General features: G+C 37.2%; 1 protein-coding gene across 1 annotated transcript in view; it reads left to right on the top strand.

Annotated features, from left to right (window-relative positions):
• The first annotated feature begins 4,177 nt into the window (after positions 1 to 4,177).
• The window catches only part of LOC148364645 (zinc finger E-box-binding homeobox protein zag-1), a 60,133-nt gene continuing 40,490 nt past the window's right edge, over positions 4,178 to 23,820 (top strand). The window contains exon 1 of the mRNA XM_088337236.1: positions 4,178 to 4,235. Within this exon, the coding sequence (XP_088193362.1) occupies positions 4,178 to 4,235 (58 nt within the window). The remainder of the gene's footprint in view (positions 4,236 to 23,820) is intronic.

Raw genomic sequence — 23,820 nt, forward strand, 5'->3', positions numbered from 1 at the left:
TAAGTAACTCCTTCCGTTACTTAAAAAATAAGTTGTTGGTTAAAGAATTACGAAATTTTCCGAATATATACGAAACTCAGCGATGACGTCTTTGAGTTTACTTGGAGAGATGGGAATTCAGACTACAGTATTCTTAGAGAACCGTTTTTTTCCCCCCGGCTCGGCTCACTAAAGAGAGACAGTTTTTTTGGGTCCCAAACGGCTCTTCAGGTTGTTTTTGTTGTTTTAATCCCTACACGACCAATTATTATGTAACATTATGCACGGAATGACTTAAGATAGGAGAAAAAAAGGAAATAGAAAAAAAAAACAGGAAAAATACAGTAACGAAAAAGATAGAAAAAAGATATAAAAACACATTAACACTAAAAACACAGGAACTATAAGTAAATATTTATTCATCTACAAAAATATAGCATACAAAGCAATTGTAACCTTAATATGTGCTTGTGTGTGAGAAAAGTTCGGATAATGAACAAAACATGAGTGTCAGCGTCAAGAAACGTGACAATAAATTCTATTTTGAAGGAATATGCGGAAAAGGCAATGTGCGGTGTAAGGTGGCCCACACATGTCAAATTTAAAAGGCGAGTATATATTCGTTTTTCCTTGGGAATAGAAAGCTCGATATACAGTACGTATAGTAAAATGACAACTATTATTCTTAGATAAGCAAATGCTTGCGCCCGAGAAACACTTATTTCAGTTAATTGCAGCTAACAAGTGGTATTGCTGACACTCTCATTGATAGTACCATAACTGTCTATTTACAACGTCATTATAGATTTATAATATTTGTGTGGTATTCTACATATTCTGTCTTGCTGTGAGTAAATTGGTGCCATGTTGTGTTTGTAAATTTGTGACCCTAATAATTAATAAAGGGAACAAATAAATGAGGATACCAAAATTTTTGCAGATATTATTAGTGTATGTGTCATTTTTACTATTCAGTGCCCTTTCAGCATGGTGACCTTCAACATTTCATCTGCTTTTAAACTATAAGAGATATGTATTCCCCCAGCTGGGGATATAATTCTGAAACATTTTTTTAATCGATTACTTCACACATAGGCCAAATGTCCATTTCTTTCTCTAAGCTTTTTGTCCTCTCTCTGTGAGATCTGCCACGATATTTTAAATCAATTTGACATGCATAAATATATATATATATGCGTTCTATGGGCAAATAATAATGCAAGAAAACATTTGAAATACAAGCATAAGCCCATCTTTAAACAAATTATACCATACTATGTCAGTGGGGCTCAGATGGCACCGAATAACAGGAATGACCCATTAATTGTCTTCTGGTTGGGATAAAGCTTTATAGATAACATTTGCTGTTTAAATTCACATTTACAGCCAATGATAGACAGACAGACAGACAGACAGACAGACAGACAGACAGACAGACAGACAGACAGACAGATAGATAGATAGATAGATAGATAGATAGATAGATAGATAGATAGATAGATAGACAGACAGACAGACAGACAGACAGACAGACAGACAGACAGACAGACAGACAGACAGACAGACAGACAGATAGATAGATAGATAGATAGATAGATAGATAGATAGATAGATAGATAGATACTTTATTCATCCCCAAAGAAACATTCTCTGAATTTGCACTTGTGTATATAAAATGTAGCTATAATGATAAGGTTGATAATACAAGCTTCTTTTGGCTTTGATTTATATATTTCAGAGTCATAAGTTTCCAGCAGTACAACATCCATTCAATTTAGTTTGAATCCAGAGTCAATCTTATCAGCTATAAATTTACTGATTTCACATCAGAATTTTTCTACCAGTACCAAAATAAATGTCCTACAGTTTCAGGATATGTCAAGCAAAATGTACATTTTACATCAATTTGTGTATCTTTCTTTGATCTTTTTAACTTTGTGATTAAATAAATGACTGTATTTCTGCAAATGTTTGTGCCACTATTGCTACGCCCCATCACGATCTGCAGTTCAGGGGGTGTAGCTTTGTGAAAAGTCAATTAAGAATCCAACCGTTCTTTTGTGTTAGCTTTCAGGTAACACGCCCAATGTTAGCAGGTCGTGGTGACCCGTGTCTTAAATTACCTGTAGAATACACTCCAGACAATAATACTTCATCCGTTTTCTTTTTCAACTTTTGGTTACCTCGTCAGGTTTCCTTATCCATGAAAGTATTGTTTTTTTTTTTATTCTTGGTGTAGGTCGATGAGCCTTTTTCCACTAGTATACCCCTAAATTGAATTTTAACAATTGACAATTAAAGGGATTTTAATGATTGTCCGTCTCTGTGTGACCTGCGATTGTCTGGGAACCATTTCAGGGTGTGTCTGCAACTTTCTCTATACCACAGACTGAATCAATGTCAATGACAAGATTCTCGTGGCCCGGCCCATTAATACTGAGCAATCATTGCTCAAATACAGTAATATACTACTGCAAAACCTTGTGTAGAACACCTACCCAAATATTGAGCTTTTTTCTGGGTAAAAAATAGTGTGTAGAGTAGACACAAATAAATACAAGATAAGAATAGGGAAACCTTTTTTTTTTTTTTTAATTTCTTTGCGGCCCGGTACCAAATGACCCGCGGCCAGCTGGTTGCTGCCCACTGCCCTAAAGCTTTTATGAATTGGACAGGACCTAGCTGTCACTGTTTTGACAGACCACTTGTGATTTAACTTTTGGATCTTAGTGTTTAAAATCTTGTTTTTATAGCGGGGTCAAAACCGACCCTAACAATATCCATCCATCCATTTTCTCTGCCGCTAATCCTCACTAGGCTCAAGGGAGTGCCGGAGCCCATCCCAGCTATCTCCAGGCAGTAAGCAGGGGACAACCTGAACTGGCTCTGTGGCTGGGCACACAGAGACAGAACACTCTCTCACTCGGGGCGGCAGTGGCTCAGGAGGTAGTGCGCTCGTCTTGGGATCAAGAGATCGCAGGTTCGATTCCCGGGTCCTCCGTGTTACATGTCGAAGTGTCCTCTGGTAAGACACTGAACCCCCAATAAGCAGGTTAGCGCCTTACATGGCTGCACGGCCGTTATTGGGAAATGTGAAGCACACTGTAAAGTGCTTTGGGAAGAAAAGCGCTATATAAATGCAGATTATTTCATTTCATTTCATTTCATTCACACCTAAGGACAATTTGAACCGGACAGAAATCCTGACATGCATGTTTTTGGAAACCGGAGTGCCCGGAGGAAACATGCAAACTCCCCATAGGGAAGATGCAGTGGCTTCCATAACAATACAAATTTAACAGTTCTTAATAAGAGCGTTTCATAATGAAGTTATTTTTAAAAAATATACTTTGTTGAACTACAAATTCCTGACGAAATCAAAAAGTCTTGTATGCGGTACAGGGTTGGGTAGGGTTACTTTAACTTGATTACTTTCAATTACTTTTGGATGACTCCAATACCAAATATGCTAATAAAAGACAAAAGAAACTAAATATGAATAAAATTACTGAATTTTGTGCAGGCTTGGGGAGTAACGGAAAACATGGAACGGCAAAAATGATGTTGGCAAGCTGTTTGTAATTATTCTCATTTTGTTTCTGTCGCATTTTATGTTAGTTTTGCCGGAGATCAAAGCCAGGAGAGAAAGCTTACCACGTGTTGTGAGTCATAATTTTATTCATATTTAGATTCTTTTGTCTTTTATTAGCATATTTGATATTGGAGTAATCCAAAAGTAATTGAAAGTAATCAAGTTAAAGTAACCCTACCCAACCCTCAGCGGTGACCCAAACACAAGAGGAATGTAAAGCAATAGTCAAATGCATATTTGTTGCCTTTGTATTGACTATTCTACCTGGAAATTGTAACTATTGAAAAATTATTCAAAATAATGTTATTTTTATGATTTTTAATCGATTAGTAGCTCAGTGACTCCCGCTCTTGGTGCCAACTTGCGCTTATGACGCAACAACCGACTCCTCGCTACCCCTCCCACGTCTAGTCCCATCACGAGCAGTGGTGTCCCGCTGGGCGTAAATGCGATGCCTCCCTCTCCTATTCTCTCCTCCCGCTCCCTCGCTTTCTTTCTCCTCATCAACTTTTTCCCTCTCGTATCTCGAGGCTCTCACGCCGGACGAAGCGCGTCGCCGCTTTCCACGGGACTCTCCTCCCGGCCCGGAGTCCCCTCACTGCGACCATGACTGAGGAAAGTCGGGGCAAGAGGAGGAAACAAGCCAACCCGAGGAGAAGCCGAGGTAAGCGGCAGCGCTGAGAACAAAGTTGATGAGAGGAGATGAGAGCCCTCGCGCGTGGGCAACGGAGTTGTTTTTGAACTTTTTAATAAAAAGGGATTCCCTAAGAAGTTCAATCCTGATGAAGTTTTCAAATATAACAATGGCTTCGCGCGCACCTTGCGGAAAGATGCTCGGCAGGGTGGTCATTGAGCTAATAGCTAGCTACCGGTACTTTAATGTTTAGCTAATAGCTGACGTCAGGTTTCATTTGAGACTCAGTTATCCGTTTTACTAAATGTTTTTCTGTCGAATATGTCCTTAAAATCGTTACAAATGACACTTTCTTTCCAAAATAGTGTGTCTGAAGTATTTTTTAAGTTTTTCCTCAAGTTTGCACACACGCAATTATGTAGGAATTAAGTTCAGCTCTCATTTTAAATGGTAAAAGTAAAAGAAAAATACACAGATCATCACAAATGATTTCGGCATGATTGAGAGCATGACTAAAAGGGGGACTTCGAAAATTGAAATACACAAAAACACACACATACTTGATATCTATTAGAGGAGTCATGTGGAGGCTATTTGCACATCATACTTTGGATGGTTAAATCCATTATAAAGGTCACGCGCAGTGAAAAACAAATATAATGGCGTAACTAATTAGATTAGAAAATAAGTGTGAAATAATTAGCATTCCATCTTATGTAGCCTGCTGTGAATGCTTTCTATATTTAAGTCATCAACCAGCTAATGGAGACTTAGTTCCAGTGTCTTTCATCAAAGCCCATAAAATAAATGAGTGTAGCGTGAATGTAGCATTTAGCCCTGGAGGAGTTTATACAGCAACAGAAATGTCTCAATAGCAAATGTTTGGCAAAATACAACTTCATTAAACAATGGAAAAGCAACTAAAACATTTAACAGTTGACTATAATTCTATGTAAAACAAACCATGCATCTGAGGAAATAGAGTTTATTTAGGACCAAATTGAAATGAAATGAATTAAGGTGTGTGCTTGTTTGTACGCACCAGCTGTTTAGTTCTTCGGTGTAATTTATTGAAGTGTCCCTTCATTTATTCGCAAGTGTCACCTTAGTGCAAGCAATGACACACAAATGCACACAGGCAGAGATACTCTTGGAAAGACAGGCCACCTTTGACCCTCACATAACAGTTTGTCGAGCGGACGCACTCCGTTTCCCAGATCAACAACAACACAGACACGTCAATTCTGTCATCGGACAGAAAAAAACCCACAAATTGGACACACTTAACACGCAACTGGGATTAAACAACTTTGAGCCAATACACTTAATAGAACGTCTTTAACGTATCATCAGATCCTGTTTTATATGTATTCCCTGCGGTCGGGATTCGGCTTTGCTGTCATTTGCAGGCGACGTTGCGTTGACGCCAACGTTTAAATGTGTGTAGCGTTTGGAATGCGCTTGGCCACGTTAAGGATCCTTGATAATTTCAATCTGGCAGCTCACAACTCTTGGGACAGCAATGCCTGGGATGCCATCCAAACCAGAGGAGGAGAGTAGAAAAACCTGAAGTGAGGTTTAAACGTTTTTCGAGGCGCCTATCGATTATGCGTCTGTATCTGTCCTACCGTAAAACTGTCTGTGTTCAGCGGTATCAAGCAACCTGTAGAAATTAGTGGGGTTTTTTTTGTGCTGGTGCGGTTGGTGCGGTCTGAAATGAGGACTTTTCAACTATTTGGTATCAAAACCATCAGAGATCTTGTACACGAGTCATGATAAGATCCGCTGTTTACGGAGATAATGTCGCCAGATGTCAATGTAACGATCTAACATGACAGTGACACGGCGTTGGGGGGATATTCCTTCAACGTTGAACATCTTAATAATAAAAATGTTAATACTAAAAGCAAAATCATGGTTAACAACTCTGGCAACAAAGCTTGAATTCAGATTCAGATATATATTTTAGTCCTTATTATATCCAGAATGAAATGTCGATACATTTGATGCGCACAGTCTTTGCAAAATATAACAATTTACAGAATACATAGATGTGCAATTGTAGAAAAATAATTTTAGCTATATAAATACTTTACATTAGTGCAACAGAATCCCCTGGAATAGATGTGCAAAATGATTTAGGATGCGTGTTGGAATATGACGTAGTTTAAAATCAACTACCTCGATGTTTATTTTTTTACCATGTGTGCTTATAACAAGTGAGTGGTTTTGGTTGGTAAACGTCCACATTGAGTAACCTGGGCTTGGTTAGTCTTACTAAACATAAACTTTCTGCCTTTTTCAAAAAAGCTTTAATGTAATTTGTTTTCCCTTTTTCCCCCTCTTCCCTTACTTCACAAGACAATATTAAGTAAAATGGCACAGAAAATACCTTTAATTTTCGGACATAATATTAAAACAATAGTAATAATGAAAGAAAGTATTGGATAAGGTAGAGTGTCAAGGTAGAGAAAGAATTAGAGAAGGTATAACAGATTTTTATAGCATTGTCATGTGTTCATTGCTGCTGTCACGCCCTCTTAATGATTAAGATCGCAAATCTCCAATATTTAGATATTTGTATATCCATTGGAATTCTATATGTAAAATATGATACAAAAACATTTTCATTTAATAACAAGGAACCAACTGGGTTTAATTTTTTTACTATCAAGTTTTATCAACAAATGTGCAGAGTTGAGTCGACTTGATTTGTATGGATTTGTAGCCCTTGTACCTACTGTGTGGCAGTAATGGTGGTGGCTAATGTTAACGATGCTCCTTGATAATGCAAGCTTTTGCGAATCTAGCCACTAATGCTTGTGACTCAATCTGAACTAATCTGTGTAAAACCCAGACCAGAAACTGACAAAAAAACTTAATTCAAATGATACTTAAAAATAACCCAAAAAATAAAATCAAAAAAGTATACATTTGTAATTACACATGGTACTGAAAGATGTGGCCAAAATATATTTACAACGGAAAATATACTATTGTTTCTAAAGATGTGGGTGAATAAATTGGACGAAAAAGACTATTTCCATTTTAAGATACAGTCTTTTAATAGATCTTTTTTTTATAAAGTAGTGTAATGTTTTGTAAAATGACAACATAAATAAATGGCCTTGCAAACTGAGCTGTTGTTGAAACAAATTGGTCTTTCTGCTTTCCAATCCAACCACCTTTGAATTAAAAAAAAACCCATCAAATTGCTTTTTGTGCAGAGATTTAAACCTGTTGCATTAATACAAATAAAATATTAAAAAATACAATTGATATTTTGTCACACATAAATAAATAAATACAAATAACAGAGCACATTGGTATCGAGCAACGGTGTTGATTTGCGAAAAATATATGCAACTCACAAAATTGAAGTAGCTTTCTGTCTATGCAGCATAACGTCACTGTGCAAACTATTTCATTTTGTGCTATATGATGCCAAAACATGTTAAACGTATTTATTGTCTTTATCCGAAGGCCCAGCATATAAAATCTCTTTTGAAGTATCATTCAAGCCAAAATGCCCTGAAAAATGTGAGTAGATTTTTGTGGTCAACCTAACAATCACACTGTTCTTTTTCAAATTGGAAACTTTACTTAGGCTGTATGCCTTAAGCAATGTGAAATTGTTAATCATTTAAAAACATAATTCATATATTCATGTTATTCGTGAGGATAAGTGGCGGGACAAAGAAAGAATGAATTGATAATTATATTTGAATAGCGTGTATGCTGTTGCAATGGCAACCTCAGGTGACCTGAAGTACTTCCAGGTCAGTCTTTCAGAACACTTTGTACCATTTTATGAAAACAGCAGAGTGATAGTCACATGAGATAATCATCAGATTGTGTTGTTTATAATATCAGTATTGCAACTTGCCATATAAATGCTTGACATTTCCTTTCACGGGCAATTTTGAATACGTATCAAACTTCAATTGAAGCCCTGCAGGAAAACAATTATTTCTTTATCTAATCATCAAGATTTCCCTACATTGCGGCTTGTTTGAAATGAAATAATAACCAAGACTGTGTTGATAACCTTTTTTTTTTAAAATGAGCTGAAAATTTGAAATGTTCATTGCCAGTGGAGCATGATAAAAATGTCTTGTGGCACACAAAGTGATCCTTTACCACAGATGCTTTTGGTTGCTTATAAGGCAGTTGAGTTGATCACTAAAACTGAGACCCAAGATTTGTATTTATACATGCCTAATGTTTTTTAACACACTTTGAAAATCAGCATTTCTCCCCCACTCTGAATTTCGTCTGCTCGTGTAAGGCGTAATTCTCTTAAATATTGATGTGGCTAATAAAAGATGACGAGCAAGAGAAAGTGTCATGTAAATTGTCATTTAAAGAGATGGACAACAATCATTTATGCATGTCATCAGTCTAACGACTTAGTTGGCTGACATTTCTGATTGTATTCAGAAACCAAAGAAAAAAAATAAGTAATAAGATGTTATTTTGGCTTAACTGATTGAATATTTGTGGATTGCCCTGTCGGCTAAGACAGAAAAAATGGCATAAATAACTTTGATACAAGGCCAATAAAGAGAAAATACCCTTTAGAAAATCAGGCTTTTTACCTAAATGATACTCACTGCTCCTTGTTGTGGATAGCCCCCCTCCTGCCAAAATGAATAAATCAATGAATACATAAGATGAGTTTTTCCTGACTGAATTGACTTTATTTTATTGTTTACACTTCTCTCAAAAGCAAGCCTATTGTTCAACATTCAATTGAACAATAAATCCATTAGCGTACGATGTAATTCTCACAGAAATTCAAATTTTGGGTTTTCAGATAGCACTGTCCCTTTGTCGTTTCTTGATCAATAATTTACTTTTATCTTAGCAAAGATGTAAACATTTTTTATCGTTTATTATTAGTGGAATTTATTCGGTTATTCACAAAAGTGTCCTTATTCTTGAAAACACCACTTTAAGATTTTTATTTTGTATTTAATCTATTGCATTTATACATTGCAATTGTTTTAGTAGAAAAATAGAAACAGAAAATCCAGAAAAAAAAAAACAATTTTCACGATATCATTTTTCTTGTGCTTATTTTTCATTTTACTAACATATAAAAATACTCTAATAATTGTAAGAAAATATAAAAATAGATAAAGATTTGAATTAAAAAAATATATATATTGGGGCGGCACGGCAGATGAGTCGAGCGACACAGTTCTAAGGTCATGGGTTCAAATCCAGCCACTGACCTTTCTGTGCGGGGTTTGCATGTTCTCTCCGTGCTTGTGTGGATATTCCCTGGGCACTCCGGTTTCCTCCCGCGTTCCAAAAACATGCAGGTCAAGTTAATTGGCCGGTCCAAATTTTCCCTAGGTATGAGTGAGCGTATCAATAGTTGTTTATCTCTCTGTGTGCCCTGCGACTGCCTGGCAACCAGTTCGGGGTATCCCCTGTGCCCTGCCCGAAGATAGCTGGGATGAGCTCCAGCACCCCCGAGACCCTACTCAGGCCGTTTTATCTTTCAATTCAACAGTGAATTTCTTCTTAACATATTATTGGAATCTAATAAGAAGTTAATCTTCTTTCCTAAAAAATATTATTATTCGTTTTTGTCTCAAAGAAGATGACTGATAAGATTGCAATTTTGGCCACACTTTTTATATTCTAGATTGCTTATTTTGTGGGGATAAAAGACTATCATTCTCATCCTGCTGACATTTTTGTCTCTTGAAATATTTGTTTATTGTATACTTTGAGTTTGTATTGTTATTTTATTTATTGAAAAATTGTAATAACCCAAACATTAGCTAGAAATGATTTTTGTACTCCCCAAGAACCAAGATCCTCATACTATTTCAACTTTGGTTTTAGAAAAAACAGTCTCCTTTCTTTGTTTTAGAACTTTTTCCAGTGGCAAAATTACTCCATTTGCATCAATGTCACCTTTAGTGTTAATCAACTGTATTGGTTTATCCTTTTGCTCCATTGTGCTCTTGTAAGTTTTGAGTGCAAGTTTAAGGCAACAGAGCTCATGAGGCGCCTGCCCGCTTGGCGATGGGCCCTTAGCCACCATAGAATGTGCGCATCTTTTCCGCTGTCTCCCTCACCGAAGCCTTTGATACAGATGAAGGCTTGCGTTACACATTTAGCTTCTTTATGCTGTCCGACGAAAGAGCCTCGCAGTGTCGCTGAGCTGATCCGTCTTTCTTTTTTTTTTTTTTTTAAAGGAGGGCTTTCTCTATCCTCTCTTTTGCTGCCTTGCTACTTCTTTTTCTTCTTTTTTCAAGTGCCAATTTATTTAAACTCCTTTCCCCTTTTCTTCTTTCTCCTTCATTGATTTCCAAACCCCCGTCTTTGTGTGCAGCTGGGGCCCAGCTGTGTGTCTTGCAACGGTGTACATATGTGTGTGTTTGTGTGGCTTTTTCTGGCACATTGCTGCCACAGTGAGCATAGCGCACTGTACACACAAAGGACCCTAGCCACAAAAAAAAAGAAAGAAAAAAGGGGGAAAGTTTGGAACAAGAGAGATGTACGTGGTTGCATTGTAACGGTGCGCTGAGCTGTTTGCATCAGCGAGACGGCAGGGAAGCGCGCTGGCACCGCGGTTTATTAAGCGTAGACGATTTTTGAAGGGGGCGTCGCAAGCGGCAAGTGGGGGTGTGATGGAGCAAAAGACGAAGATGATGACAGAGGTAGAGAACTCGTGCGGTTGACAGAGTTGGCAAAACCATTTACGGGGCGTGAGAAGATGGCATAAAATATCCAGTTTCTCACTAAGCTGTAGGTTCTGCATTTCCATTGGCAAATGCTTCGCTAGCTCGTCATCCAACGACATTCTTATAAATTCTGGATAGCTTTGCAGATACACTATAACAATGTGCTGCTCGCACATTTGTTGTGGAGTTTTTTAATACTCTGGTGAGACCTATATGTGGCATTATTGACACATTATTATATCTCATCTCATCTCATCTCATCTCATTAGCTGCACCGCTTATCCTCAGTAGGGTCGCGGGGGTGCCGGAGCCCATCCCAGGCAATCATCGGGCAGTGGGCAGGGGACACCCTGAACTGGTTGCCAGCCAATCGCAGGGCACACAGGGACAGACAACTTGCTCGCTCATTCACACCTAGGGACAATTTGGACAGGCCAATCCACCTGAAAATGCATGTCTTTGGAATGTGGGAGGAAACCGGAGTGCCCGGAGGAAACCCACGCAAGCACAGGGAGAACATACAAACTCCGCACAGTAAGTCCGGTAGCTGGATTTGAACCCACACAGCAGGTTCCCAAGACCTTAGAACTGTGCCACACACCGCTAACCACTGTGCCGCATTATTGAGTTTTTTTGTTTTTTTGTTTTGTTTATTACTATCGGTACTGTATATCACTTTACGTGTTATTTTCACACTAAACCACAAGAGGGTGCTCTTGGCCTGTTTTGATAATTAAAACCTTGCCCTGCTGTAGGTGGACATTTTTTGAACCGAAAGAAGGAAGCGGCTTATTGACCCAGTTGGAGGTGTTTTTTACCCGTAAAAGTAACACCGAGGATGAATATTTCTTTGTATTTAGTGATTACAAGTGAAGCTGATAGTTCGTTTAACATGTTATTGATGCTAGAGTAATAACTCTTAATATGTTACGTCGTTACTGAAATTAACAGGCATGTCAATCATGTAACGTTCGTATACAGTACAAACACATTCAGCCCGTTTGTCCTCTTTTAAATTTCCTTTTAAAATGACATGTATGTTTTTGGTGTTGGATCAAATACTTTCCCCCAAAAAATGCGACTTTTACTCGAGTGCAACTTATACATGTTCTTTAATTATGCTTTTTTTGGCTGCTGCGACTTATACTTCAGGGAGACATCTGGAAAATAAGGTTTTCAATAGTTCTGTCCAATATATGTAAAAAGGTAAGATTTCCACCCCAGTTTACACTCATGGTGTTACACCAACAGACCCTGTTTTGGCTGTTTTGGGACTTATCTAAGGAATCCTTTTTTTGGGGGTCAGGAACCTTTTGAACCGATAAGACCCACAAGAACCATCTTTCGAGAGAGAGAGAGAGAGCCTCACCTTATATTTTAAGACAAAATTCAGCGGTAGGTGTGGGTGCATTAGTGGAGTGGTCTGCACTCCACTAATACATCCATATCATTCTCAGTTGTAGTATTATGTGACATTTTTCCAAAAGAACTCTGCTCACACTTAGTTTTGAAACCATTGTTCACGACAAAAATGACAAATGTAAAATTGAGTCTCAACAATCTTAAGTAACTGAGAGAGAGAGCGAGAGAGAGAGAGAGAGAGAGAGAGAGAGGGGGAGAGAGAGAGAGAAAGAGAGGGAGAGAAAGAGAGAGAGATAGTTTTTTAGTGGCATATATGTTGATATGAGATCCAGGCTCCGGTATTATTTTTTGATAGTTTTTATTAAGTCATCAAACGTCACACTGAAATCTAATGTGCTGAATAATTAACTTTTGTCTGGAGAGCATGTTTGGTGGTTTTGTTGAATTTAGCCTAAGAACATATGGTGTGGCTTTCATTAAAAAATGTGAAACGTTAGCCAGTTAGCAAGCAGGTTAGACACACAAGTCAATCACCGTGTCAAATTCTCTTAATTCACTCAAAATCAATGGTTTAATGATCGAACGCAAAGATGATCAGTCAAACTGGAGTAAAACAATGCCTATATCTTGCATGAACTTTGTGATTCTATCTGTTTTGGTTTTGTTGTTTTAATAATGCAAAAATCAAATCTTTCTGATAACTTGTTCAATTAGATAATTGGACAATTACAGTGGTCTCGTTTGCCCGCGTCCCTGCGTCCTAGATGCATAATTTTTGCTGAGGACGCATAGTCTCAAATCAACGTGCGTCCCCGGGACGCAACTTTTTTGACACAAAATTGTCATTATTATCCAATTAAATTTTTTTTTTAACAAAGATTTACCGCACTCCAAACTTTTCGTCAGGAAGATCCGGCAGATGTTGTTTCAGTCTCGCGGTTCGAGTTTTCGTCTGCACGCCGATCTCGAGTTGAGTAGTGAAAAGTCCGTCTTTTTTTAGAGAACCGACTTTTTCGACTCAACTCATTAAAGAGAGCCGGTTCTCAAACGGCTCACTTGTTTTGATGCATTATATTACGAATTATGATGTAGTATAAAGAAGTTAAGAAAAAAAGGAAGTATAAGAGGAGAAAATGAAAAAAAGACAGGTTTGTGGTTATCCCTTTAATTGGTATATTACCAACAATAATTTAATGCAGAAAATTTGATGATTAAAACTGAATGAATATATAGATTTTTATTGTATATTTGTGACCGATTTACAATTTCAACCTCGATAACACTAAATTTTGGGGACCCATAGATCTCTGTTGGGACCCATAGATTTTTGAGCATGCGAGTCACCGGGACCCATCACTTTTCAGAGGTAAAATGAACATTGCAATTAGACTATTCCCGCCAATGTGAAGTTCCCCATTAGTTCACTGACTCCAGAATTGAGGACGCACATAAAACAGGAAAACCATAACATCAATATATGCATGCCATCTGTTCATTTTTGTATAATTTGTGCAACCATTTCAGTAGACTTGTTAATCATATTGACATTCAAAGTTGTCATGCAAGCAAAACGGAATTTGGAGGATGTCAATGTTGACAAACACATGGACCCATAGAAACTTGAAAGTGCCAAAATGCAATAAGTAAAGACCCGTTATTTTGAAACAAAACATTTTTTCTAAATAACAAGAAATTATGTCATATGTGTGGGCTGGCACGGCAGCTGAGTTGTTAATGGGTCTGTGGCACAGTTCTGAGGTCATGAGTTCAAATCCAGTTACAAGCTTTCCTTTGCAGAGTTTGCATGTTCTCCCCGTGCTTGCGTGGGTTTACCCCGGGCACTCCGGTTACCTCCTGCATTCCAAATAAAACATACATACAGGTTAATTGGCCAGGCCAAATTGTCCCTAGGTGTGAATGAGCAAGTGGGTTGTCTGTCTCTGTGTGCCCTGTGACTGGCTGGCAACAAGTTCAGGGTGGCCCCTGCCCACTGCCCGAAAATGAATGGGATGGGCTCCAGCACCCCCTGTGACCCTACTGAGGATAAGCATTGCAGATAATGGATGGATGGATATGTCATATGTCTATTCATTTTTAAATATGGAAGCAGATTTAATTCTCTACTTACTATTATTTAAAATTTAAAAGCTCTTTGATAGTTCTTTATAATTTAGAACATTGTATTTTTTCATAGTAATGTCCTATACATTCCAAGGTTCAATTAGAAATAATTAGATTAATTTGAAAATGTACTTTTCCAATTGGCCTTTTTATTTAAGAATACCATTTTTATGAAGAATGTCTACAGGACAGACATGACCAATGTCCAGAAAAACATTATTCTTTGGGATCAAGCACATGCCCAACCTACCAACTTTGATTGACATCAGGAGCCTTGAGTCTGTAGAAAGCATTCTGAAAAAATGCCATTTTAGAAAAGGGACTTTGAACAAACTGTTGAAATTAAAAACTGACTCTGTCAAAAAAATAAATAAAAACGTTTTTTTTCTTCACTTATAACTATGGAAAACAATTAAAAAAAAATGTAATTATAAAAAGTATGACTTGACATTCTTTACTTTAAAATTCAACAAATTGTTCGGAAAAAGAATAGCTATATCACATAATTACTATCTTGTATTTTGGCTGTCTTTGGGTTCTACAAGGGACTGCTAGCGAAACATTTTTTTTTAATATTCATCATCTGCAAATTTTTTTGTTTCTTTCAAAAGCACTCTATGAAAACAACTATTGCATGACAATTGGTTACTGACATAAAAGTAATAATAAAATCATGTCACACTAAATAAGCCAAACTAAAGGTAGTTTATAATAAATATAAGCTGGTTAATAAACAGTTGGAATCAACAAAAAACAACTAACCAGTAAGTGTATAACCACATAAAATAGCTGCCTTGTGTACTGTTTCATTCCGAACAGTACACCAATCAGTGGTGCTGTTCAATAAATTGTTCACTAATGGCAAGTTGACTAAAAATTGGATGCATAATCAAGGGGGTAAGCATCAGTTAGACCTTCAATTTAAAATGAAGTTTAAATTAAAACAAAACCATGATATAAATTGTCACATTGAAGATCTGATTATCTGTGCTTGCTGGCTTTGCTTTCTGTGAATCTGTAGTTATATAGACTGTAAAGAGTCCACATCGTCCCGACTTTTGAGAAAACATTTGCACTTGTGCAGTTTTTAAACGTAAAATGTTTTCCATGCAAAGGGATAGTAAAACAACTGGAACTGCTGTAAACCACTGCTGTGTTGTTGCGTACTTAACATTGAGCTGGTGGTGTTGAAACTACATCCAACATGGAACAAACAAAAAATGGTCTACCTCGGGAACTAAAGTAACACAAACAAGGCAGTGACAAATCCGGATAAGGCAGTTCATAAAAAATAAACAAGCTGACAAGAAGCTGCGATTCCCTCTTTTGTTTTTAAATGTGTAGAATACATTTCGGGAGATCGACAAAAATGAGAATCACTAGTTTGAACAAAATACATTTTTCTTGGCACAAGCCTGGTATGATGGCTTACAAGGAAGTGATATTTAAAACCCTGGCCTTGTGATAAAATATATACTGTATTTTCCAGCCTATAAGGCGCACCAAAATGTCACAGACCAGAACAAACACAGGACTCAATTGCATGCGTTTCTCAGATTTTATTGAAAGAGAGTGAGACTCGCTTTATTGCTTGATCGGAGGACTGGCGGAGAGCGGGAATGAGCAAGGCGGGAGTGACACTTCCGTGTTGGACGAAGACAGGCGGGAATGGCAAGTCGTTTGACCTCGGCTGGAGATCTGAGGCGATGTAAAGTTTGTAATAGTGGTCTTCGGCAGGCGGCAGGCAAAACAGGCGTAGTCAGGTTCGGAAACAGGTCAAACAAACGGGAATCAGGCAGGAAACAGGTTTTAACAGGGACAAAGTCGGACGGGAACGCTCACTGAGTGAAACACAACAGCTCGCAACGATCTGACAAAGTTTGAACTGAAGTCGGGGCTTAAGAAGGGTGTGGCCACCAATCAACTTGTCCGGGCTGTTGGCGTCAATCAAGCTGCCACAGGTGTTCCAAATAGGGCAATCATGACACGAAAAGCCCAAATTTGCAAGCAAATTGAAACAGGGTTCGTACGGACATTTAAAATCCTTGAAAACTTTGATGTTGTGTTTTCAAGGATAGAAAAGTGCATCTATATTTGAGTGAAGTGCTTTTTAATGCTTGAAATTTTTGTTATGTTTCTCAACAAGTCTGCTTAAAAATGCCGCAGACACTGCTTTCTGGTGCCTTTGCTTTGCCATTGCATGTCTTCTTCCCTCGTGATTAACAGAAGCTGGCATCAGTTTGTATTGCATTGTCCTATGAAGCATCATTGACACCCTACGGGCGTCGCACACTACATCTAAACAGGGCACGATGAAGTGTTGGTTAGTGCAAGGATTACGCATTAATTATGGACATTTATCATGGGTCATATTTCCCAGTTCAATTGTAATGGGAAGAACTTCCTGCAACTGAAAAAGTAAGCTCCATATTACTGTAATTTTTACCCAACACCTACTGTATATGGGGAGACATTTGTCTCAAAAATAAGCACACAAGTGTAATTCAGATCCACAAATATATACATGATTTACTCAAGATCTTAAAATCATATGATGTATTTGTGGCTCTGCAAAATACACGATACACACCAGATTTTTTTATTTAGTGGTATGGGGGAATTGCAAAATTGTCTTTGAAAAGTAAGCTCCATATTACTGTAATTTTTACCCAACACCTACTGTATATGGGGAGACATTTGTCTCAAAAATAAGCACACAAGTGTAATTCAGATCCACAAATATATACATGATTTACTCAAGATCTTAAAATCATATGATGTATTTGTGGCTCTGCAAAATACACGATACACACCAGATTTTTTTATTTAGTGGTATGGGGGAATTGCAAAATTGTCTTTGAAAGTCATTAAAAAGTGCTTGAATTTGGCCATGAAAAACGAGTATGAACCCTGTTGAAAGTGCACCATATAATCCTCTGCGCCTTATAGACAGCAAAATAAAGTAGATACAATTGGAAATGCATAAGTGATCCTGCATATTGTCCAGCTTTTGAAAAAAATGTAGAGTTATCTTCAAATGTCCTTAAGTGGTTCCTCGCATATACTCCTTTGTTGCTGCTTTGGACAACAATTGTCCGTAAGTTATGATTACTTGAATGAAGATTTTCGTATAGGGTAATAAATGTGTCTTTACAGTTAGGAAGCTAACGGGACTTTTTCTTTACTTAGTCTTTAGTTGTTTTTTTTTGTTTAACTGTGACCTTATAATATTAAGGCCATTGTCCAAATAAACAGCAACTAAACAGTAACTGTCTTATAATCCGCTGCACCTTAAGGTGCGTAAAATACGGTATATTATCTGTTTTTTTTGTCTTTCTTCGAGTTAGTCGTGACCATATTGTTTTTTTCACCCAATAAAGCCACAAGCAAACTTTCTATGCTAGTCTGGAGTTATGATTTACATGATGGCAGTGAAACAAAGCGCATGCTTTTCTTTTATCAAACAGCCACATGCTAAAATAAAACAAAAAAACACACACAAAAAACTGGATGTCCGCCACAATGCGTCATGTTCTTCTTTTCTGTCTAATTCTTTGGCGGGTTCATCTGTGTCACGTTGGGCTACTTGTCATGGTGCTAATGCGGAGGATGCCGCCCTTGGCACGTCCCTTCAAGATATTTTTTGAGCGTTTTGAACCCTTTTGCTCGCAGCCCAAGTTAGCGCTAATCTTCATGCTTCCTTATTTGCCGTTTAGCGCCATCTCAAGTGTCGCGCCACGCTGCCGCGCCATAGCATTTCATCCCGGACGGGGAATCCCTTAATAGAGTCCCTCTGCTATTTTTCACATGTTTATTCAATTACGTCTCATCATTCCCAATTCTTCCTGTGCATTCCTGCCGCATGGCTGCCACACTGGCCATCTAATCCAAGGAAGAGTTATTCGGAAAGATTTACGGTGCCAGTGCGGGATATTAGAGCATGTGAAAGCAGTTTTCCCCATAATTGCCCGCTGATGACATTTTTAAAAGTTGCAGTCGTACATTACATCCAAATATTAGTGTGGAATTTTCAATTCAAGATACCCGGTCAACAAAATTCATCTCATTGTCTAAACAGAAAGCTCATAAAGGTGAACACATGAGTGCAAGGTGGCTCACGAGTTGTGCGTGGTAAAACATTAACCAGTATTTCCCATACATAGGATGATTATGGCCGGCTTTAATTGGTTCCCTCTAGAGCTACAGAAACTAATCTAGAAAAACAATTAAAATCGATTTTTAAAAGCTTTGGCAACTAATTTCACCATTGATTTGTTGTGTCCCGTGATTTATGCGCCACCAAGCACGTTTAAATCATTGCAAATAAGTGCATTGAATTTCTTTGACGTTAAGGACGTAGTACAGCTTTGGTCTTAGCTCAAAGCTGCTTTTTCCAACAACAAAAAATATTGTGCATTTTTAAGATATATTTGTAATGAAAATTGCATCATTACAAACAAAATTGGCATGAAACAGTAAAACACTACAAAGTAAAAAAATTTCAAGGGAGCATAAAGTGCTACCGGAATGCAGGAAAAAAAAAAGGGAAAAAATATGGATGACATGTTTAACTCAACTCAAGGGGAAGATTATTAAGCATAGAATATGTCATTTGCACTTTGGGAATGTGTATCATATTCAAGGATTCAACCCAACAAACAAATTTGTTGACAACTTTTTAAAAAGCGGCTTTCGATCTTTGATAGATTTTTGTGGATACAAATTTTGATACACATAAAATGAAATTTAATGCCCTCTCCTAGTTTTTTTTGTATGATAAGTCCAAATGTAATATGATCTTTGGATAAGGTGGCAGGAAAAGCGTACATTTGGATATTTTATATATTATACATATAATATTTAGCCATTTATACTTCTAAAACTTCAATATTTGAATACAGATTACGACATTGAAAACATCATATTCATTGATAAATAAAATAAATAATTGATTAATTCATCCATTTTTAAAATTATCATTAGTTGCAGCTGTAGTCCCCTTGGCGTCTCATACATTTTTATAACTAAAATATATATTAATAACATCAAATGGGCAGATTTTTTTCTTGCATTAAACTCCCATCTAGTTTACCATGTTCTTGGCTTGGCAGGTTTGCTGTGTTATAGCCTTTCATAACTAATGTATTTGTTATCCAATAGTTTACAAGGGAACACATTGATATAGCTTCTTGATTTGGCTCTAAAAATGCACCTGATTGATGCATTTCAATTTAAAAATACAAAATGTTCTCCTGGGTGAACATGCCCCACCAAGGTTTCACAATATTCTTTGGGAAACACTGATTAAGTGTGATGCCTATTTTTACTAGGACATCAAAGCCAGGTTGATAGGATCAACATGTCAAATCACATCATTGTAATTTTCCAGAATTATTAACACTTTTTTGTCATTGCGCTAGCAAGCTCGTCGCCCTTAAGTTCTATTTCAAGAGCCCTTAACCCCTCCTTTTTGTGCAGACATCCTGGAGATTGCGTGTTTGATATGCTGCACATGTTCCACTGAAGAAAGAGCACCAAAGCCTTCACTTAAGTCGATCACGCGCACAATTTATAGATATGTGCTGTTTTATCACGCCTCAAATTAAATTTTGGAAACCCAGCTGAAACCGACATGTATTGCCCAGATGGGCGGGAGTAAGGGTGGGGTGGTTGGTTGGGGCACCTTAGCTTGGGATATGTTGTAGTTTTCCCCCCCCCTTTTTTTTTTTTAAATACCACATCAAGATATGCGTTTGATTGGTTGGAAATTGTACAGAAGGTAAACGTTTAGTCTGTTTATCTTGCACTCTTTACATGCCAGTCTTCAAATGCAATATTTCTCCAACAGCTTGACAAAATGCCATTCTAGAGGGGGGAATTTATTTGGACTCATTAAGAAATAAAACCTCAATGGTAGCAATTTGTTTTAAATCAGTTCTACTAAACTACTGCAAGCTGTTGCTCATGTAACCATCGTTGCATTTTTCTCTTACAGAAAGGCAACATACGGTTTTGTCACTTTCTCTGACTAAAGTGAATCTCAGAATTTGTTTTTTTTTTTTCAATTCTATCCTAGGTCCTGCAATAAATTTTCCACTGAAAGCACTGTTGCAACTATATTTTTTAGCTGGTCGTCCAGCACAGGAATTGTGATAAAAGACTGATCAGACATAAAATATATTTGGCAAATTATTTGAAATAAGGATTTCTACAAAGTAATGGGCGATAAAACATGCCTTATAGTTTATATATAACAGTTGTAATAGTTCTGGGTAATTTTTGATCAACTGCCGTTGAAATAATTTTCCCCTCATATTGTTGGATAAATATTATTTGACTTGGCATCTTTTTTTCTGGCCATGTTGTCATTTTATAAATGGCAGCAATATTTTAAACAAAATCCCTACAAGGATTTAATACGACAAGCCGTGGCAAATATCAGTCAGATGAAATGTGCAACATGACAAAAGACAAAAATCAATATGAAGTAGAGCTGCAAAAAATGATTATTTTACATAATGAATTAATCTGAAGGTGGCACGCAGGCTGAATGGTTAGCGCGTTCGCGGCACAGGTCTGAGGTCATTGGTCAAATCCAGCTACCAGCTATCCCGTAAGGAGTTTGCATGTTCTACTCCTGCTTGCGTGGGTTTCTTCAGGCCAAACCGGTTTCCTTCACCATCCAAAAACATGCATGTCGAGTTAATTGACTGGTCCAAATTGTCCCTAGGTGTGATTGAGCGAGTGAGTTGTCTGTCTCTCTGTGCCTTGTGACTGGCTGGCAACCAGTTCAGGGTTTCCCCTGAATTAACACAAAGAAGGTTTCTTTCTTGTGCTTTTCTTGCAACAACTGTGATCCCAATATTTTGACTGGTAGTGTACAGCATGTGTTCATTATATTTTACTTTAATGATGGCCTTTTCTTAGCTGTGTCCATGTAGATGCCGCGGTTGTAATTTTGATTGATTGAGACTACACTATAATTTTTGAAAGCGCCTTGTCATGCCCTAAAACATCTTGCAACCCGCCTGGAGCATGAGTGGGACTTGTGACAACCCGCTCGCTGACAAAGTCTATAAAATTTTTCAGTGCATCTATCTGTGAGCCACACTAAGTACACATCTACTCCCTTGTAGGCCTAAAGTTAAAGCCTCCCCCTTTCTCGTCATCCTTCTCCTTGTACCTGTGATCACCTGGTACCACCTTTGCTTGACCTCCCATCCCACACATAAACTCACACTCGCTCTCACACACGCACATATACCTGAAAGGGAGTGAAAAGTTGAAAAACATTCCAGCCCTGGTAAAAGAGCGCAGAAAATTGCTAAGGGCAAACTATTCTCGTGCGTTTTGTTATTTTTTTTTCTTTTATGCAATAATATAGAAAGGCATCATAATCTTTACTCTTATTTTAAAGCTTAGATAAACGATACACAGTAAACATTCAGTATGCATGTTTGGATGTAAAATGAATAACTGAATGAACATACATTTAACATCCAACTTACGACCTGCTTGACTTATATTTACGTGTGCTTGAAGTGTATTGTATAATATTTGACCACTGGATTTATGTAGTTCAAGTGAAAACTAGTGCTGAGAGCACAAGGAAGAATACAAACTACAGCATTCAAACCACACACTTTTTCTTATTTTTTTTTCCCAGCCTCTCCCACGTTTTTTTTTCTTTTTTCTTTTTTTTAAATGTATACTGTTAGCGTAAAAATGGATGACAACCATGCCGGCTCCTAAATCAGCCTAATGTTATGTAAAAGAAATAAGACTTTCTTCACCCAACAGTTTTTAAAAAAAATGCACATAGTTCACATATTTTTGTTAATTATTCAAATCAATATTCTTTTGTCTGAATGAAAAAAAAAGGTCACAAGTGCTTAATAATACACTATGTCTCTTTAAAACCGAGGCCTCATTTTTTGCAACAAATGCTTTTTTTAATTCATTATTTGGCACTGAAGTACGTAGCAGCTTGGCAACAGATACACCAATGTTGTTATCCAGCCGGCATCCTGTTATCTGACACACAACAATCTAGCACTACACTCATTAATAGATACTATTGGGGCAGCTTTTGCACCATTGTAATAGATTTTGATTCACAACCAACATGACTTATGATTGATTCGTCTGAACTTTATCATGTGATCGTGTTAAAAAAAAAGAGATTCTAGGTTGACTTGGTAAAACCACTCAAAACAACAACAACACAATATTGCAGAAGGGTCAACCATCAAAAAACTTTGATGCATCAAATTCAGTATTCCATTGCCATTTCAAGCTTTGACTTTTGCGTCCTTGCATTACAGATTTCTTACAAGTTGTGCTTGTCCGTGACTATACTATACTACACTTCTTCAGTGATGTTCTAATAAACTTTATAATGAAATCTCTGCAGAAATGTGAGGGGTGTACTCACTTTTGTGAGATACTGTATATAGATGGATACACTTTTGGCATTTTACTTTGAGGACAGAAAATAAAATCGAAATCAACTGATTATTGAGGCTTTTTAGCGAGTAAGCTGGAGTTTGCGTTTATCATTTCTCTCTGTACTATAACTCTTTGCGGCGTCAAAATATCCCGGATGAGGAAAAATGTGAAAATTTGCCAGAGTTCACTTAATACATGGGGCTATGGAATACATTCACAATATTAAAGGAATGCCTTACACAGTTTTCTATTAATCTCAAATACTCTTGAGATAAAAGAGCAAATTATACAGATTGAATAATATTCTTTCATTTATCAGTTTAAAATCAGGAAACTTAAGGGCAGGAATAGAATAATTTAATGATTGAATGTGAAGTGATTTATTACCAAACAATAGTTAATGTTGAGTAATTGTGGTAATTATTCATGCTAGTTCTAAACTATGAGATATATATTTTTCCAGGAACTATCACATTTATCTTAATCTGTTATTTTTTTTAACAAGAATTTTGTGATGTATATTTTTAACCTTAAAAAGCTCTCTTAAATTTATATGTCTATCAGGTGAGGTTTATTGTTTAAATCGATTAAGATTGTAATTGTGCAGACTGTCTAAAATTGAGATTTGGGGTTTTGGTCATATCACCCAGAGCCTTACTTTGAAGAAATCTCATTTAAATAGTGATTTATCTAATAATAACTGTAAATACCTTTTTTTCCTAGTTTGGAAGGGGTTTAATTGTTACACACCCACAAAATGTGGCACACACTAGCTTGTCCCATCCCATTTAGGAGATTGTCAATCCATTTTGCATACTGCTTTTAATCTATCGGGTCTGGGTTAAATTCTCTGCTGGTCTGCAGTAACGTAAGCAAAACGTTTGATGTGTGTGATGCTCTGTGGGACTTTTATCCACATCTTCAAATTATTTTTGTTGTTACTGCCACCCTTCTCCAACAAGTTCCCAAGAGATGCTAGA

Source organism: Urocampus carinirostris, chromosome 6 (genome assembly GCF_059441175.1).
Source record: "Urocampus carinirostris isolate Australia breed hairy pipefish chromosome 6, RoL_Ucar_1.0, whole genome shotgun sequence".
Lineage (NCBI taxonomy): Eukaryota > Metazoa > Chordata > Actinopteri > Syngnathiformes > Syngnathidae > Urocampus > Urocampus carinirostris.